We start from the raw sequence: 13,019 nt of genomic DNA, 5'->3' as shown, positions 1-13,019 counted from the left end.
CTAGAGCATAAACATGACGAATAATTACGGTACACCTGTTGCACTTCAGGCTGTCAACGACGCACAGAACAGATCTTTATGTTTATAAGGAAATTTGATAATCAAGTTTTTATTACAACTTTCAGAAGACAGCTTTGATTCATGGATCCTCCAGATTCTCATCGTTATGACTTGCATTTTGGCGAAATGGTTCAAGTTAAATTTCGTTTTTTACATCACAAGCACCGAAATTAGAATTTCTAACTTGATTGGGACTTTACGTTTTAGGGATATGATATTAGACTAAAAAATTTTCTTGTAATCGATAGCTAATTGAGAATTGGTATCTACAAGAACTTTAAAGTGATTGATCGCCGATCCCGTGATCGTCGACTTTAAGAGGAGGTCTCACAGGTAATTGCTGTTTTTATATTAGAATGATGATCAATGTGACTTTTTAACTTAGCATATCTGTTTCTCTCTTAGAAATATAGAGAAGGATTTAAAATATTATTATGAAAGATTAGAAAAGAACGAGAAAATCCGTAACACATTCATGTTGGATTTTTTTGTTCGTTAACAATTTTTTTTACTGTAATTCAAACGACAAGTAATCAGCTTCTCCCATGCCATCTCCTTGAAATAAAATTAGACCTCAGTTTATTTTTAAATAATTCTTTGTGCATCTCCTTTAGTTGTAGTAGCGACTACTTCACAAACCACAATGTTGGCAATATCTATCGCATTTCAGAGAACTCGAAAATTTAGATTTTAATTTTTAGTTTGTTTTTCGTTGTATGAATTTCCCTGATTTTTACAAGTTTGTTAATGCTCTATTTATTTGGCAATGTTGCACCCGGATTTAGTTCTCGTAATATCCACCACTCCTCGTTCTCGAAGCTTCTTGCCATGGGTGAAGGTTCATACGGGGAATAGAGGAAGATTGGCAACTAACGGTTGGGTTTCTAGTGAAAAATGAACTTCATAAAACATTTTCAGTGAGCAATAGATATTGATACTAACATGGTATATGGCATTTTGAAAACTATTGGTTGAATGTTATAAACCTGGCTGTTGTTGCAAATTATTCGGGCCAAACTTGTCTTGCGAGTTTCACTCAGTTCTGCATTGAAACTGAGTTAATTACTGATGAGCTTTGACATCTTTACTACTCGTACCTTCGGTAAATTAACTAGGTTGTCTGCCCAAATCGTAGAAGTGGCGATCTCCTCGCTTAAGTTTCAAAAACTGGTCGGCAAGAATACATAGGAATGTAGAGCCTACATAAGAGCCTTCGGATTTTGTCTCGCTAACTCCTCCAATAAACAGGTCAATATCGTCCACAGAGTTGTACACCTCTTTAAAACGCTGGATAATCTGTGGGAACATATTGAAAATCTAATTTCCTTCATTTTCATTTAAGAATAACCATACCACAGGATCAATTGAATCGGCAAGGTCATCGAAATTTGTAGCACGACCTTGGGCAATCAAAATGCGACGGTCTTCCTGGTAGAGACGCTCATCATCCTACGATGGATTCAACCGTGCCAATGCTCTAGCAAGTCTATTGTGCTTCCGTAAGAAAAAATAATTTGAGTGGTGGCCATATTGGGGTCACATCGGGACCCTTATAATGAAGGGACCAGATGGACTGCTAACAAACCTCAAAACTCTGACGCGTCAAGTGTATGGCAGGTGACTTCTATCGTATATTATCCAGTGTCAAAATTGATCCATGTTTAAGGCTCACCTATTGCGCTGTGGGAGGCACATTAATCATGCGTTTGCACTTGTTATATAGGCAACAGTTTCAGTGTCTTGATGCATAGCTGTCCGCCGATCCTCCAGCTCCTCATCGTTGCAGTTACTTCAAACATAGCTATTGGTATGAGCAGGCTTAATTTCACCTATTATCTCGACCACATATGGTTGGTGAAATTAGGCCAACTTGCTTGATATCCCAAAATGTTTTAGAGCATAAGGTTTCAAATTTACCTTAATGTTTTTCTGATCAATAGCTTATCTAGAATAAGGACCTACGAGAATTCCGAAGGAACTGATGAGTACACAACGAATTCTTCGAGTGGAAGGGACCCACCCACAAGCAGGTAAATACTGATTTGTTTATTCACTTGGAAAAAGCTAGCTTGGTTTCTATTTAATTGCGGTTAAGGGGATTCTTTCACTGTTTGCTGTCTGCTCTATTCTTGGCAATCATTGGGGTAGAATTTAAAAAATACGTCCGTTTAGTTCTACTCAACGAAATCCGTAAAATATCTTTGTTTACTAGCTTTTGTGTTGATACGATCACAAAAGATTCAGCTTCTCGTGTACCGTACCCTTTGAGATGTAAATGGACATCGATTAAAAATTTGTAATAATTGTTGGTAACTCTCCTTTCGTTGCAATAACAACTGCCTCACAATTGGCCATGTTGACAATATCTATCACATTTCGTAGAGAACTAAAAATACTAAGATTCCAATTATTTATACAATGTATTTTTCCTGATCCAGTACAAGATTGTAAATGCTCGTTTCATTTAGCCATGCGAAATCCGAATTTAAAAAGAAAGTTCTAGTAATAACCACCGTAATATCCATCAGTTTCCGGTTTAGAAGCTTCTTGCCATGGGCGAAGGTTCATACGGGGAATGGAGGAAGATTGGCAACTCACGACGGGATTTCTAGAAAAATAAAAAGAACGTTGTAAAAATTTTACATCAGCCAATTGACATTGACACTTACATAGTAGATGGCATTTTGAAAACCATTGGTTGAAGGTCATTAACCTGGCTGTTGTCGCAAACGATTCGGGCCAAACTTGTTTTACGGATTTCGTTCAATTGTTCTGCATTGAAATTGAATTATTTGCTGATCATGAGGTTAAATATCTTTGCTAATCATACCTTGGGTGAATGAACTGGGCTGTCCACCTAGGTCGTAGAAGTGACGATCACCTCGCTTAAGTTTCAAGAACTGGTCGGCCAGAATACATTGGAAGGTAGGGCCTACATAAGCGCCTTCTGCTTTCGCTTCGCTAACGCCTCCAACAAACAGGTCAATATCGTCCACAGAGTTATACACCGCTTTGAAACGCTGGATAATCTGTTTGAACACATTGAGAACTAAATTTCAGACTTATTTTCGTTTAGAAAAATACATACCACAGGATCAATTAAATCGACAAGGCCATCGAAATTTGTGGCACGCCCGACACCGCAAAGTTCCCGGTAGTCATTATAGCTTCGAAGTCCTATCGAAAAAGAAAACAAAAAAGTTAAACAATGACTTGTAAATTACAGGATGACCATGTTTCGTTGAAAATGTAATATGAATCTGATACCAAAATCACGCCCACGCTGAATGTTGAGAGCCACCAAATCCAAACCGAAACCCGCGCCTGTTTCTTCGAACAAGTGCTCAGTGAGCTGTTACAAAGACAATTAAAGGTAAACAAATTTCTGCCTTAAAAAAATAAAATGTAAATGTTATTTTTTGCCAAAATGCAATACCTCTTTAGTGAAAGAGAGATCCACTTTCTGAGTGGGCTGAGTTGCCAAACCGACGAGGTACTTTTCAAGATTTCCAGGAGTGTAAAGCGTCTGCGGTTTGAAAAAATGTTGGCGTAAAAGAATATCTTTCTCCACCGACCTTTGTTCGTTCACCAATCTGTCAGTCAATTAGTTACGTTAAAAGAATTCGCATCGTGCTCATAAAATAGAAGGTAAAAAAAATTTAAATAAGAATAACGAACAAACTTACAGAGCTTTTCCTTGAACAAGAGAGTGGCCGAAACGGAAGGCAGCGGCAACAAATTCGCTCAAGATGCTGGGATTGAGGTGATTATCGTAATCTGTACTGAAACCACTCTGCAATGGCAACAGGCCAAGTTGGGCCATTTTCGAGCGGCCAAGAAGAATAGGTAGCCATTCGTTGTAGGTGATGTGCTGAGCTTGGGAAATCAAAATGCGACGGGCTTCCTGGTAGAGACGCTCATCGTCCCACGATGGATTCAACTGCGCTAGTTCTTTCGTAAGCCTATTGTGCTCTCGCAAAAAGACAATTTGCGAGGTGGCCATATTGGGGGTCACATCGGGACGGCCATCGCCTGTTTGAGTATGGGTACTTAAAACTTGTTTTAAATAGATCAATTTCAGCTCCCTACTCACCGGCTTTGAAGCATCTGACATTTTGGGGTGGTTCAATACCAGTCAGTTCTCTGGGTAAGGTGCAAGGTGCGTGCAGAGGACTACCGTCGAGGGGTGGTAGCAAGTCAAACTTGTGGGAACCTTTGCCTTGTTTCAAAGTGACATTCAATTCTCCGCTCACGTTTGTCCTCAGCTCACCTGCTGTTTTATCGTCGGAGCCATAGACGAGCGATAAATCCAAGAAATGGGTGTTTCCGTTGAGCTAACCAACAGAACACTTATTGTTTTAAAACCCGAGCAACGAAAAATGGCTTAAGCAATGAATCAACTGACCTGCGCTGCATGACCTAATTGATGATCGGTTCTGCACTGTAATTCAAAGTAATATGGTATAATAATTATCAATAATTTGGAACTATTAACATTGTAAAATGCAGTTGAAAATACTCTACCGCTAGGCCAGCTCGAACAAACTGGATGCAAGTTCGGCCAAATCTGGCGAAAAATGGATCGTTCACAGGGACGTCGATGGGAAGGCATTTGCCGTGACTGCGATCCTCGTTTTCAAGATGTTTTCCATCCTCGTTACAACAGGTGACTGGTGTTCCATCTTCGTCTGTTTTTTTTGTTTTGTTTTGTTTTGTTTTCAAGAAAAATTAGATTTAACGAAATAATTTCATATTTTATCAGTTGTGCTTACTCGACATTTCTGGAGTTGAGACGATATCGCTGCAAGAAAAATGATTTCAACCATTAGAAAATGTAACATTCAGATCATTTTAATATTATGTTTCACTCACTGATCTATAAATTGTCCATACTGCATGAACCAGATTGTGGTCGACTCGCTAGGCTGATCTTCATCACGAACCAAGGAAGTGGACACCAGTCGGGCACTGAAACGTATGTAATTTAATGCTTAAAAATCCTAGTAGGTTATAGAATAATAATCGCAGGAAGTTTGACTGAGCGTGAAACCCAGCAATAGGCAAACGGTTATCTAATTATATGAAACTTTTTACCTGGGAAGTGCGTTACCGCTCTTGGCGACTCGGGGAGACCAAACACCTGACAAAAGAGGCAATTTTAACACATTGCGTACACTAAATTTGAATATCATTTGAAATTCTACCATCAGCATAATGAGAAGCGAGCATGCGATGGTATTGGGTAGTTGCACGACCCCATATAAAGTGTCTTTCGTTGTTACACGAACCGTCTATCATTCGAAAGGGGGAATTCAATTTGGCCTCACTGCAATGGGCCTTGCTCACAGTGGTACATTTTTCTGTCAGATCGGTGTCTGATAGCTTAAATCTGTGCAGAGCACAGCCAACCTGTTCGGTTTTGATTTTGAATCTAAGAAAAGTAACGTATGAGTTTTCAGTTTAAACTAACATATTAATATAGACTTTAACCTTTTAACGAGCACGACGGCAGTATGGACACCGACGAATGCTTCATTGGTAACTTGGCGGGCGTGCTCCGATGGGTTGGAGAAACGGGCATGCGTAGCACGGGGTGAAGAGGCTTGAACCACAACGTTCTTCTCTTTGAGACGTTTCGCTGTTTCTTTGTGTAATCTTAGCTCAAATTCCCCAGCGTCAGCTGCTGCGTTCACAGAAAATACGTCGAGACATCCAGCATGTTCGTCCAATTCAACTCCGCCCTCACAGGCAGGCGGCTCCTTGAACGTCATTCCCTTGACTGTTAAAGGTGAAATTCAATTACAATTATCCGCAATTATCTATGAAATTAACATTGTGTTCTTACAGTTAAACGGAAGATCGGGACAGCAGGATCCTGGATTTCCATCGCTCAATTTGCAAGCTGTGCTCGGAGTGGCGAGGACTTCGTCATACCACACTGCACAATCCTTAGTAGGACGGCAACGCGTCTCTAATCCAGCAACATTTGGACAGTAGTAGGCCGGCTCCTTCACCTCGTAAGTTGGTGGTGAAACTCTCCTGTAATATACTGTATCTTGAACGACATATTGAGGACGCAACGAAGGACCATAGGCGTCGCTGGCGGCGAAAAATAGGCACACCAGTAGGATTCCATTGGACCACCAGGACATTTTTTTCACGCTAAAAACAGAAAACGCAGGTATTAAATTCTAAATGTTTTGCGATGATATACTCGAATGGTGAAATAACTGGCATTGTAGTTAACTCACCTAAAAGAAATACTGTGAGATTTGATAATCTTGACGATGCGGTTTGGTAGTCACAGGCTCTTCTGACGAAGTGAGCTCCGTTGTAATTGCTCCTGATGACTTCCCGTATTTATAGTCATCCGTCTCCACCCAATTTTTGATTCAGGAATACCAATGTCGATCAAATAGAAAGTCTCCAAAAATGGGCATTGTTACCTTGACGGAAGTTGTTGCGCGCAAGTCAATTTGCAATTGTTTTTGGCGAGATAGCCTTCACAAGTAGGGATCTGTGTGCAAACACACCCAGCAACAGAACTTTTGTCGAAACGAGTATTATCGCAAAAATGTACTATCACGGGGAATACCCAAACGAATACATTGCGCAACGACGTAAAATTGTATTGAGCTTAACAGGTAACTTGCATTCCCTCGTAACAAGCGATCTCTTCGCTCCAGATGTATGTAGTGTTAGTTACCTGATGATTTTAAAATAGCTAAAAGTTATAATTTATTTTTATGGCTTTAGACAGTTGATAAGATGACATCTCTTTAGACTTTGGTAATCAGCGTGAATCCGAAGGTCTGTTTTCCATTGTGTTCATCTTAAAAAAAATATTTTAAATGCTTTACTCCTCCTAGATCAAAGGAAGGAAATCCGAGATTCATCTCTGGCCATGACATTCTGTCTCAATTCGGGCGGGATAAAAAAAAAAATCATCTGTACCCAGCCGTTCCAGCAAATAATATTTGCATCCTTGCCACGGAAGACACAGTTGTTAGGTATTTCTACTAATTCTAGACGAAATTTGACTATTTGAGTTTCATTGTACGTATGTTGAGTAAGTTCAACTTCTTCGAGTTCCGGTGACTTGACACTCGCCGAGCCCTTCGCAGATCCTTGATCTACTAACCTTTGGGGGCTACTTCATAACTAAAGAGTGGTAAGAACAAGCCTTATTTCATTTTCTTGACCCTCATAGTCTGTTTTTTATTCTATGTAGGGTAAGGTTTCAAAATTATCAAAATGTTTTTCATAAAGTAGCTTATTGACAAAATGGCATGTAGAAGGAACCGGAATCCGAAGGAACCGGAATCCGAAGGATCTGATGAGTATTCAGACGGATGCACCGAATGGAAATAACTTTCAGTCTCTCAGGTAATGGTTAATTTATTGATTCACCTATGAGACGCTGGCCATCATTTCTATGAGAATGACGATAGTGTCTCTTTCACGTCATGGCTGTGTTTTAGTCTTTTTAGCTTCCATAAGGGTAGGGTTCATTAATGCGTTATATAAATCGTACGACATGCGTAAAATCTCTTTGTTTACATTTTTTCTTTTTTAATACGAACACAAAAGATTCAGCTCATCAATTTCAATTTCTTTACGTATAATTGGGACATTGATTCTTTTAAATAATCATATTTTTCGTAAACTGTCTTTTGGTTACAGTTACATATCCCGCATAGTCCCCTTCCCATATTGACGATATGTAAAAACATTTTAGAGAGAACTAGACTATTGAGATTCGAGTATTCGTTCAATCGCAGTGTTCGTATATTACTACAGATGCTTTAGACTATGCGGCATACGAATTTCGGGATGAATGTCCTACCAGGGTTGCCCGTAGGTCTTTGGTTTATAAGCCTCTTGCCATGGGCGAAGGTGCATACGAGGAATAGAGGAAGATTGGCAACTCACGATAGGATTCCTAATGTTAAAAACAAAATGTGTTAATATTCTGCGTCAACTAACTTATATAGACACTTACATTGCAGATGGAATTTTGAAAACCATTGGTTGGATGTTATAAACTCGGCTGTTTTCGCAAACGATTCGGGCCAAACTTGTCTTGCGGATTTCGTTCAATTGTTCTGCATTGAAACAAAGTTAATTACTGATCCTGAGCCTTAGCATCTCTGCTACTCATACCTTCTGTGAATGAGCTGGTTTGTCCGCCCAGATCGTAGAAGTGACGATCTCCGCGTTTAAGTTTCAAGAACTGGTCGGCCAAAATACATTGAAATGTAGGGCCAACGTAAGAGCCTTCTGCTTTTGCCTCACTAACGCCTCCAACAAACAGGTCAATATCGTCCACAGAGTTGTACACCTCTTTGAAACGTTGGATAATCTGTTTTAAAATATTGAAAATTAACTTGCAGGTGAATTTTTATTGAATAATAAGTTTACCGCAGGAGCGAATAAATCGCGAAGGCCATCGAAATCCTTTGCACGTCCAACACCGCAGAGTTCTCGGTAAGCATTGTAGCTACGGAGTCCTAGGAAAAAAGAAGGAAAGAAGGTTAACAATAAATTTCAAATTACAGGATGAACATGTTCCATTAAAAATCTAATATTTGTTACCTAAATCGCGTCCACGCTGAAGGTTGAGAGCCACCAAATCTAAACCGAAACCCTTGCCTGCTTCTTCGAACAAGTGCTCGGTAAGCTGAAGAGATAAAAAATTTGATTAATGCTTGAAAAACAAGCGTTTAAAAAATACCTCTATCGTGAAATAGGGATCCACTTTCTGGCTTGGTTGAGTAGCCAGACCGATGAGGAATTTATCAAGATTGCCAGGGATGTAGTGCTCCTGCGGTTTGAAAAAGTGCTCCCGTAACAGAAGGGATTTCTCCACAACCCTTTGTTCATTGACCAATCTGTTGGGTAATTAGGTACAAAAGAATTTACGACATGTTCGTAAAGATGAAAAGTTTGAAAAATAAGAATAAGAAACGAACTTACAGAGCTTTTCCTTGCACCATAGAGTGACCGAAACGGAAAGCAGCTCCAACAAATTCATTCAGAATGCTGGGATTGAGGTGTTGGTCATAGTCTCTACTGAAACCACTCTGCAATGGCAACAAGCCAAGTTCAGCCATTTTTGAGCGGCCGAGAAGAATAGGTAGCCATTCGTTGTAGGTGATGTGCTGAGCTTGGGCAATCAAAATGCGACGGGCTTCCTGGTAGAGGCGCTCATCATCCCACGTTGGATTCAACTGTGCCAATGCTCTGGCAAGCCTATTGTGTTCCCGCAAGAAGATGATTTGTGAGGTAGCCATATTGGGCGTCACATCGGAACGGCCATCGCCTATTAGAGTATGAAGTTTTTAAAACTTGTTTTTAATTGGAATAATTTCAGTTCACCACCCACCGGCTTTGAAGCATTTGACATCTGCGGGTGGATCAATACCAGACACTTCCTTAGGCAAGGTGCAAGGTGCATTCAGAGGACTAGCACCGTCGAGTGGTGGGAGCAAATCGAACTCTGGACCGCCGTGTCTCGCAGTGACCTTCAATTCACCCTTCTCGCGTGTCCGCAGCTCACCTGCTTTTTTATCATCGGAGCCATAAACGAGTGATAAATCCAAGAAATGGGTGTTGTCGTTGAGCTAATAAAAGAAATCAAATAATAGTATAGAAAAAACTGAGTAAATAAGAAAAATGGCCTGAGCATCAAGTCCAACTTACCTGAGCTGCATGACCCAATTTGCCATCGGTTCTGCACTGTAATTCAGAGTGAAATGGTATAACTATTATGAATAATTTTGAGAAATTGAGTTTGTAAGACGCAGTTAAAAATACCCTACCGCTAGACTGGCTCGGATGAGCGGGATGCAAGTTCGGCCGAATTTGGAGAAAAATGGATCGTTCTTTGGGACCTCAATAGGAAGGCACTTGCCGTGACTGCGATCCTCGTCGTCAAGGTGTTCCCCGTCTTCACTGCAACAGACGATTGGTGTTCCGTCTTCATCTGTTTTTTTGTTTTTTTCCAAGCCAAAATTTAATTAACTGAAATAGCTTTTTCCTATTTTAATCAAAGATTCTTACTCGACATTTCTGGAGTTGACACCAAATCGCTGCGAGACAAATGGTATGAATAATTAAAAAATGTAACACTTAAACTGATAAAGGATTAAGTTTCCCTTACTGGTCTAGAAATTGCCCATACTGCATGAACCAGATTGTGGTCGACTCGCTAGGCTGGTCAACATCATGCATCAAAGCAACAGATACGAGGCGGGCGCTGAAACGTTGGTAATTCAAAATTTTAAAACTACCTTAGTATATCGAATAATATTCGGAGAAAGCTCTTAACTAGCCGTGAAACGCCGAAAATGTACAAACGGTTAGCTAATTGTATGAAATTATTCGTCGTTTACCTGGGAAGTGTGTTACCATTAGTGGCCTTTCGGGGAGACCAAACACCTGATAAAATTAGGAAATTTTTAACACATTATGTACTCTAATTTTAATGTCGATAAGAATTTTACCATCATCATAATCAGAAGCGAGTATACGATGGTACTGAGTAACTGAACGACCCCAAACGAAGTGTCTTTCGTTATTACACGAACCGTCTATCATTCGGAAGGGGGAATTCAATTTGTCCTCACTACAATGAGCCTTGCTTACGGTGTTACATTTGTCATCTAGATCGGTTTCTGACAGCTTGAATCTGTGCAAAGCACAGCCAACCTGATCGGTTTTGATTTTGAATCTAAGGAAAGGAAGAGATCACTTTTTAGTTTGACAAAGTACACTAACTTATTAATGTTGGCGGTAACCTTTTAACGAGCACGACTGCAGTATGGACACTGACAAATGCTTCGGTGGTTACGTTGCGGGCCTGCTCTGATGGGTTGGAGAAACGGGCATGCGTAGCACGGGGTGAAGCGGCTTGAACTACGATGCCCTTTTCTTTGAGACGTTTAGCTGTTTCTTTTTGCAATCTTAGCTCGAATTCACCAACATCAGAGGCTGCGTTCACCGAAAATACGTCGAGACATTCAACATGGTCGTCCAACTCAATTTTGCCCTCACAGAGAGGGGGCTCCTTGAACGGCGTTCCCTTGTCTGTTAAAGGAGAAATTCAATTATAAATGACCTATATTATTAATTCTGTATTCTTACAGTTGCAAGGAAGATCAGGACAGCAGGTTCCTGGATTTCCATCGCTCAATTTGCAAGCTGTGTTCGGATAGGAGAAAACTTCGTTGTGCCACACGGTGCAATCCTTACTAGGTCGGCAATGGGACTCTAATCCAGCAAAATTTGGACAGTAGTAGACTGGTTCCGGAACTTTAGGAACATCGTAAGTTGGTCTTGGAACTTCGCTGTAATTTGGCCTCTCATGGACGACATACTGAGGAGGCAAGGGAGGATTTGAGTAACCGCTGGCAACGGCGAACGCTACGCCCATCAATAGCACTCTGCTAACCCACATCTTGCTTTACGCTAATAACAAAGGTACAATACAGATTGATTTGTTTTGATTTAGATTGTCTACCAATAATATTAACTCCTAATGGAGCTTAACTTACCTAGAGGAATTACGTTTAAACTAGTGTGTCTTGGTTGTCACAGGCACGTCTGACCGTGTGAGCTCCGTTGTATTCCCTCTTTAAGACGTCCATTACTTTATAGCCATCCGTGTGCCCACAGTTTCACATGGAATAATACCAGTTTTGATCAAATAGAAAGTTTGCTAAAAGAACTCTGTTATCTAGGTGAAAGTCCAAATTCTCATTTCGATTTACAATTCCTTTTGGCAAGATTTTCGTTGCAAGTGGGCGTATATTTGCATGCGTTGCAATTGGCAATGCACGTCCAGTGACATGGCTTTTTAACTAGTTTGGGAGCAAGTGTTCTCATTCACGGGGAATACCCGAACACATGTATTACAAACGGAAAATTCGGTTGCTTCACGGGTAAACTTTCTTTAGTTACTAGGTAATTCCGTGGCAACTGATATTTCTGATTATATTTATTTTTTTTTAATTTTTTTTCTTAGGTAGGGTCCGAATATTGCGGCGGAGACACATTACGCTGGCTATTAATTTGTCTGTGGTATTTATGTCATTGAACGATTTTTTAGTTAGTTATTTTTGCGTTAATCATTTGCATGCCATGGATGTTTGTTTCCATTTCCACAAAGGGGCATAGGTCGTACTAATTCGAAAGTCTTTAATACCCTTCGTTTTCGGTATGTAAATTCAAAAATCGACAACCTAAAAATTAAAAGGTTGTGGGCATGAGTTTCCAAGGAGATTTTATCAACGTATGATCTGACAGGTCTTTTTCTTTGCAGTCTAAAGAATGAAGTGGGCCCTCCAGTGTCTTGCAGCATTCGTTGACTAGTTGTCACGTTCTTCTCGCGGGGACAACCGCCTAATATTTTACTGTGGTTAACTTTTAACCTGTTGTCTCTGAATTTTTTTGAATATTAAGGGTGGAGTAACTAAATTTGAATAACCCTAATTTTATATTAAAATGCTGCCCAACCCAAGTCCACTGCTTATCAATGCCGCATTATGATACTGAGTTATCCCGCGGGCATATACTTGCGCCACTTACGTTTGCATTTATGTGACTGGTATTCACGAGTAAAATAACAAATATGGAGGGGAAAAATCATTAGCGCAAGATGTTTGTCACTGGGACAGAACTGGTTGTAGAACTAGCTATGGCCATCTGTGCAATCTGTCCATCACCACACACTTTCTATTTGTCGGAAAGGTCTTTTAAACGTGCGGGGATTTTTCTGACATCCTAAAATATAAAGCTCTTGACATGACTGAATTGTAATTCAATTATTTTTGAGGGGGGAAAAATAGCTCTGGGACGCTTTGATTGTTTATGACTAAACGTCCGTCTAAGTGTGCGGTTACCGGGTTACCTGTATTTGATCACCCAATTTTATTAACTGTTTAAATTTGACTAGTATT

The 13,019-nt window shown here is 40.2% G+C and overlaps 2 protein-coding genes and 3 long non-coding RNA genes across 8 annotated transcripts; 3 read left to right on the top strand and 2 right to left on the bottom strand.

Moving 5' to 3' along the window:
* The first annotated feature begins 1,408 nt into the window (after positions 1 to 1,408).
* LOC116924023 lies at positions 1,409 to 2,074 on the top strand. The gene is made up of 3 exons (XR_004394732.2): positions 1,409 to 1,677; positions 1,784 to 1,867; positions 2,001 to 2,074. It is a non-coding gene; the product is annotated as an uncharacterized LOC116924023 (long non-coding RNA).
* A 387-nt stretch (positions 2,075 to 2,461) lies between these two features.
* LOC116923969 (peroxidase) lies at positions 2,462 to 6,212 on the bottom strand. The gene is made up of 16 exons (XM_032930498.2): positions 5,906 to 6,212; positions 5,551 to 5,839; positions 5,265 to 5,491; positions 5,155 to 5,200; positions 4,933 to 5,028; positions 4,833 to 4,861; positions 4,585 to 4,748; positions 4,466 to 4,501; positions 4,154 to 4,394; positions 3,747 to 4,092; positions 3,497 to 3,653; positions 3,328 to 3,412; positions 3,149 to 3,237; positions 2,891 to 3,089; positions 2,730 to 2,832; positions 2,462 to 2,668 (listed from the first exon to the last, which is right to left on the bottom strand). Exons 1-16 carry the CDS (start codon positions 6,210 to 6,212, stop codon positions 2,560 to 2,562), a joined length of 2,523 nt encoding a protein of 840 aa, XP_032786389.2. The 3' UTR covers positions 2,462 to 2,559.
* LOC116935646 lies at positions 6,115 to 7,378 on the top strand. Of its 3 annotated transcripts, XR_006646533.1 has the most exons (5): positions 6,554 to 6,704; positions 6,817 to 6,870; positions 6,930 to 7,070; positions 7,135 to 7,231; positions 7,298 to 7,378. It is a non-coding gene; the product is annotated as an uncharacterized LOC116935646 (long non-coding RNA). The 3 variants fall into 3 exon arrangements; XR_006646536.1 differs by lacking the exon at positions 6,554 to 6,704 and adding an exon at positions 6,115 to 6,241 and having other exon boundaries at positions 6,930 to 7,231; XR_006646535.1 differs by having other exon boundaries at positions 6,930 to 7,231.
* A 220-nt stretch (positions 7,379 to 7,598) lies between these two features.
* Positions 7,599 to 11,518, bottom strand: LOC116924007 (peroxidase). Its single transcript, XM_045173408.1, has 16 exons — positions 11,206 to 11,518; positions 10,860 to 11,148; positions 10,566 to 10,792; positions 10,455 to 10,500; positions 10,223 to 10,318; positions 10,123 to 10,151; positions 9,882 to 10,045; positions 9,763 to 9,798; positions 9,446 to 9,683; positions 9,037 to 9,382; positions 8,795 to 8,951; positions 8,656 to 8,740; positions 8,482 to 8,570; positions 8,224 to 8,422; positions 8,063 to 8,165; positions 7,599 to 8,002 (listed from the first exon to the last, which is right to left on the bottom strand). Exons 1-16 carry the CDS (start codon positions 11,516 to 11,518, stop codon positions 7,903 to 7,905), a joined length of 2,517 nt encoding a protein of 838 aa, XP_045029343.1. The 3' UTR covers positions 7,599 to 7,902.
* On the top strand, positions 11,411 to 12,999 carry LOC116924022. Of its 2 annotated transcripts, none has more exons than XR_006646537.1 (3): positions 11,411 to 11,541; positions 11,659 to 12,002; positions 12,086 to 12,999. It is a non-coding gene; the product is annotated as an uncharacterized LOC116924022 (long non-coding RNA). The 2 variants fall into 2 exon arrangements; XR_006646538.1 differs by having other exon boundaries at positions 11,659 to 12,024.
* The last annotated feature ends 20 nt before the right edge of the window (positions 13,000 to 13,019 follow it).

This window comes from Daphnia magna, linkage group LG5 (genome assembly GCF_020631705.1).
Source record: "Daphnia magna isolate NIES linkage group LG5, ASM2063170v1.1, whole genome shotgun sequence".
NCBI classification, from domain to species: Eukaryota; Metazoa; Arthropoda; class Branchiopoda; order Diplostraca; family Daphniidae; genus Daphnia; species Daphnia magna.
Note: the sequence above shows the minus strand (reverse complement) of the source record. Positions and strands in the feature narration are given on the sequence as shown.